At 33.8% G+C, this 5,296-nt stretch overlaps 1 protein-coding gene across 1 annotated transcript; it reads left to right on the top strand.

Moving 5' to 3' along the window:
* The first annotated feature begins 2,245 nt into the window (after nucleotides 1-2,245).
* Nucleotides 2,246-4,887, top strand: LOC111682021 (ras GTPase-activating protein raskol). Its single transcript, XM_023443927.2, has 2 exons — nucleotides 2,246-3,037; nucleotides 3,143-4,887. The coding sequence occupies exons 1-2, from the start codon at nucleotides 2,435-2,437 to the stop codon at nucleotides 4,568-4,570; spliced, it is 2,031 nt and encodes a 676-aa protein (XP_023299695.2). The 5' UTR covers nucleotides 2,246-2,434; the 3' UTR covers nucleotides 4,571-4,887.
* The last annotated feature ends 409 nt before the right edge of the window (nucleotides 4,888-5,296 follow it).

Raw genomic sequence — 5,296 nt, 5'->3', positions numbered from 1 at the left:
CTGTATATTTTAGTATCCCGACATATCCCGGCAGTTCGGTGGGACTCTGCCGAACTACATATTCAACCAACGATTTAAAATATGCATGTCCAGCGAGATTACGAAGAGACAGTTTATCTCTCTCTCTCGTTTATAAAGGACACACTAAAGTAACGATTATCTTCACCATCGTTTACAAAATGTACATCCGCGACAAAAGACGAAATGGTTAGAAGTAAATGGAAATCATTGTCTTTTTCGAAAGCATTAACTCTTTGCCGAACTGCTGGGATACATACATATATATGTATAAAGATAACTATGAATGTATATGAGTATGCAGCTATATAGTAAATGTTTTGGCTGTGTAATGATTTATAGCCATTGCTTTTATGCGCCTACACTTAGGCACTTAAAAATAAAATAAATAAAAACTGCATAGTGAATGGCATGCAAACATATTACTCATACATATGCATACAATGCTCTCTTTTTCTTCTTTCACTTCCTATTTTTTTGTATCCTATATACATTTACTGGCATACATTTCAAAAACTCTAAATGGACAAATACTAAATATAAATAAAAATTGTGATTTTCCAGCAAATGGAATATACTGCATATATGTATGTATAAATATATGCAAGTATATATTTTTGTTGTTTTGTTATCAGCTTTTTTCCCCGTTGAAGTAAACAAATTTACAAATAGAAATTTTCTAAAATTGCTCTCATATGCTGTTGTATTGCTTTGTCTCTTAACATCATCACATTTCTATGTCGAATATGGGCAATAAACAACATTGACTTGCAATTCGTTCATGTTTTCTTCGTAGTTGTGAAAAATTGTATATTTATTGTGTTTTTTTAAACAAAAAAAAATACGTTTATTTTTTCTCGTTGGTTTTGGTTTATTTTTGGCCAAATAAAAATTTTAAAAGTTTTTAGTGCATAGTAGTTTTACATTTTGCAAATTTTACAAATTCATATTTGTACAGAAGAAAAAAACGTTATTTTTACTATAGAAATATTTTAGTGAAAAAAACTGTTTTTTTTTATTTAGTTTAGGCTTGAAAAATGTATGAATAAGGTACCAGTTGTGCTACAAGTGACCTCGAAAGGTATTTAATTTTAAATGGAAAGTGTTTTGGGTGGATAGCAACATTGGTAGTGTGTGATTTAGACAAAATAAGTGGAAACTCTTTTATATACATAATCATTTGTCTTATCTGATTTCAAAAATATTACTCATACTACACATAGTCCGCCAAATGTTATCATTATACTAAGCGTATGAGTGATTTTCAATTTATATATTTAAATATTACGTATGTTACCACTTAGGGGACACAATTTATTAAATAGAAGAAATGTTCATTGAATAAAAATGGAGTTGATGTTAGTGTTAAAGACTAAAATCACAATTCAAATAAAATTATTAAGTTTTTGAACTTAAACAACTAGACCTAAATCTGACATAATTTTTTGTATCTTTATATAGTTTTATACAAAATTCTCAACATTAAATAGTTTATAATATTTATTAAAGAAGCTTTAATAAATGTTTACCAACAATACAACTAATATTTAACATTACTTTACAATAAACGATTTTTCAGAAATCTAAGATTTACATAAATTTATATAAATTCATATGCTTCAATCTGTTAGAAAAAACACTCCCAAAAAGAACAAAGAAAATAAACTTTATTATATTTTATGTAAATCTATATTGTACAAAAATTTAAATAAACTAAAAATTTTAAGTCAATTAAAATATAACACTTTTTAAAATACCCTACAATACAGCAGGATACACCGCTCAAATCATAATCATATTTTGTAAAAAGATTGCTAAAGTCGTACTGATGTTCAAGTTTGTGTTGCATATTTTTTCTTTAAAGTAAATTGGTCAACAAGAGTTTTGTTTTGCTATGTTTTTTACTTTGTTTGGTTATCTAAGGTCCAACAGAAAAATGTTTGTTTTTTTTTGCATAAATTTAATAAAATTTTACATCAAAACCCTTAAAATGTCAAAAAAATTACATGAATTAAATTGTCTTTTTTAGTTACAACAATACATACACAAATTCAGGCAGGGCATTATAAAAATAAAAAACGATATTAAAAAGTGTAAGTAATTTATGTGAATTATTAACGAAAATATTTGGCTTTAGAAAAGTCTTAAATTTTAATCTAATTAAAATGTAAATTATATTATTATATATTATTTGATTTCTCTCTATACATTTTTCTTATCTTTACAGTTTGAACAACAAGGCGGTAGTAAAAAAGTGAATATTTGTTTATTCAAATAAAATAATGCTGTTAAGTGTATTTAACATAAAATTGACAGTTTAAGGACAAGTTTATCCTAGCCATAAAAGGATAAAAGTTGTTTTAATAGTTTTCTTTACTGAAGTAATATATATTAAAACTTAATCAAACTGGCTCACATGGCAATGCATCATAATTCCATGTTTCCGGGTACGGCAACAAAGTTTCAAACACGGCCAGCATCGCCACAATTTGCCAGCTTTTCGCCGCCCTCTGATTATCCACATGTTCAGGCTCAAGCAACTGTACATTTGCATAATCAACAACAACAACAGCAGAAACACCTTCAGCAGCAACAACAACTACAACAAATGCAACAACATCATCTGCCACAGCAACAATATCCATCTCATGGTATGTCCATGCGTCATCCCGGCAAGAGCATGAATGCCGGCAGTAGTATTAAATCTCGTTCAAATTCTTCATCCGCTCATCATATGGTGAATTCAAATACTATGACGGGTGGCATGTTGGCAACTATGTCGAGTGGTGGTAGTTTGGGCCATCATCGTGGTGATTTAATATTTCCTGACGAAATGGATAGTATAGAATTTTGTATGCCTCCAGCACCAGGACCTTCAAATGGCATGGGTCATGGTGTAAGCAGTGAAATGTTGCTGGTACATGGCAAGAATGGCTTATGTACGGGTGAAGCCTTTACAGAGAGACGAAGGAGAGGCCACAGTAGGCGCAGCAATCATAAAATGGATGTAGAACAGCAGGTTAATATTATTGTTAACTGTATATTATATTGTACTTTTCTTAAAAGTTCTTGAATGATATCACCTTTTATTCTAAAACTATATTTCCTTTCCATTTACTTACAGGTTAAATGGTCTCGTAAAAATATTGCTGCCACCATGGAACGTTTCGAACCTACGCAACACCATTCCTCTTCATCGACTTCGTCGCTTGAATATGGTTTCGCCGCCAGCGTTGTAACACCTTCATCGACACCATCACACCATTCGCAGCAGCAAATTTCACCTGCACCCTCTCAAACTTATCAAGGTGGAGCTGCGGCAGTAGCAGCATCGAGTAATTCTGCTGGTCCTTCGGGTTCTACACCCTACAATCATGTTTATTCTTATGCTTACTATGAACCAGGCGCTGCAAAATGTCACATTAATATACCGCAAAAGGATGAAGCTTCGGCCATTGTACCAGCCCCATTGATAAGTGCCGCACCTCCTTCCAAAAGTCCAACCCGCAATTCCATTAGAGCATTACTGGCTAAAAGTTTTCGTTCAAAATCGAATAGTGGCCAATCGACATCTTCTTCGCCCAGCGGCACTGATGAGAGACATACATATACCACTCGTTACGGTACAACTGAAAACCTTTACGAGGAGGTTAATGATCAGAAAATACGTAAAGTCTTGTCCGATAATCGCATAGCGACATCCAATGTTAAGGAAGAGCTTAGAAGAGTTCAGCACAATCACTTTCGGGTATTAGATGAATTGAATTTGTCATTGGAAGCTTTGATTATGCCTGAAACCCCACCCGATGTAAGTCCCAATCAAGTGGAAGATGATGAAGGTCCTTCTACTAGTGCTGCAGCGGCGGCAGTAGCATCGGCAACATCTAGGGCATCTGTATCCTCTGGTTCTCATAGGGGACCACGTCGTGGAGGTTTGTTGGGAGGTGCCGCTTCCTCTTCTTCATCCACAGTGTCTTCTTCACAGCAGCGTACCTTATCTCACGCCAGCCTAGAAAATCTTTCTTCAACTCTAAACTCCATCGAACTGAAGGATCACACCCACAGTTCTTGTATAAATCCTGAGTTTGATGAGGGTGACCTCGATAGTGGCTTCAGTGGTAGTGGCAGTAGCAGTGGTGCGAGTTATAATGAAAGTCTGCGCTACTATAAAACAGGACCAACGCCAAGTCATCAGCACCACAACCACCACGCCCAACAACATCAACTGCACCAGCATGCTGGTCAGCATCATCTTATACAACCCACCACTTTACCCCACAATATGCGTAGTTGTCGATCATCAACTGCATCCGGTACATCGACTTCCAAAAGTAGTATGGTTTCATCCGAGGATCAGGGCATTGGCATGATGACTTCTTTGGGTAGCTGTGGAACAGCTGTTACCTCACCAGCAAATGGTCATTTACTAGCGTCGCCCTTTAACTTCGCCCGCCGTAGCTCCGACACACAACGGGCATCCGGCCGCTCAGCCTCTGATTCCTCTGCGACGGGTGCTAAACCGAAAAAAAACTTTTGGAAACTAAAACCGTGATGCTGTAAAAAGGCTTTACGTAAACTCTGCAAAAAATGGAGTATAGTGGTGGTAAGTTATTATTAAGTTAAGCATTTACAACAAGTGATGTAACTGTAACAAATCATAAAAATACATAAAATATTCTAAAAAAAAAAATATTACTATTATACTATTATTAATTATATTATTAAAAAACGAAATGCATTTTTAGTTAAACTAAGCATACATGTATTTGTTAATTTAAAAATAAAATAACTAAAGTAAAACACAAAACCATTAAACTATCAAAACGAATGTGAATAATAAATCTATTGAATTTTTTGAGTTAAACAAAATTATTGCATTTCTTATTTTGATGGAACCATTCCATGTTTACCTTACTTTGTCTCATTTTAATTTAAACAATTGGCTATTTTATTACTTTGTACTTGCTTTTAATTATAAAATAAACATTTATATACACATACTTAAAAAAAACCAAAACTAATAGATAGCGGAGTTCCATACGCTTTAAATGAGTACCATCATCATGGACATCCGTTGAGTCATTTAAGAGATATGCTCCTTCAAAGCTAATAGTTCCACTGCCAAATAGTAAAAAACCAGTCTCTAAAAATCACTTGAAATGGCTTGCGAAAAAATTTTCTGCACCAGGAGAACAGAATCATGTAGTAGGTGGAAATCGTTCATGAAAAATATTTAAACGCTTATAACTCCTGAACCGCTGAAGCGATTTCAATGATA

Source organism: Lucilia cuprina, chromosome 3 (assembly GCF_022045245.1).
Source record: "Lucilia cuprina isolate Lc7/37 chromosome 3, ASM2204524v1, whole genome shotgun sequence".
Lineage (NCBI taxonomy): Eukaryota > Metazoa > Arthropoda > Insecta > Diptera > Calliphoridae > Lucilia > Lucilia cuprina.
This window is presented reverse-complemented; position numbering and strand designations above follow the sequence as displayed.

Coding starts and splice junctions, on each gene's coding strand:
- LOC111682021 (XM_023443927.2), top strand. CDS start 2,435: ATGGCAATGCATCATAATTCCATGTTTCCGGGTACGGCAACAAAGTTT. Junction 3,038..3,142: donor AAATGGATGTAGAACAGCAG/GTTAATATTATT, acceptor ATTTACTTACAG/GTTAAATGGTCTCGTAAAAA.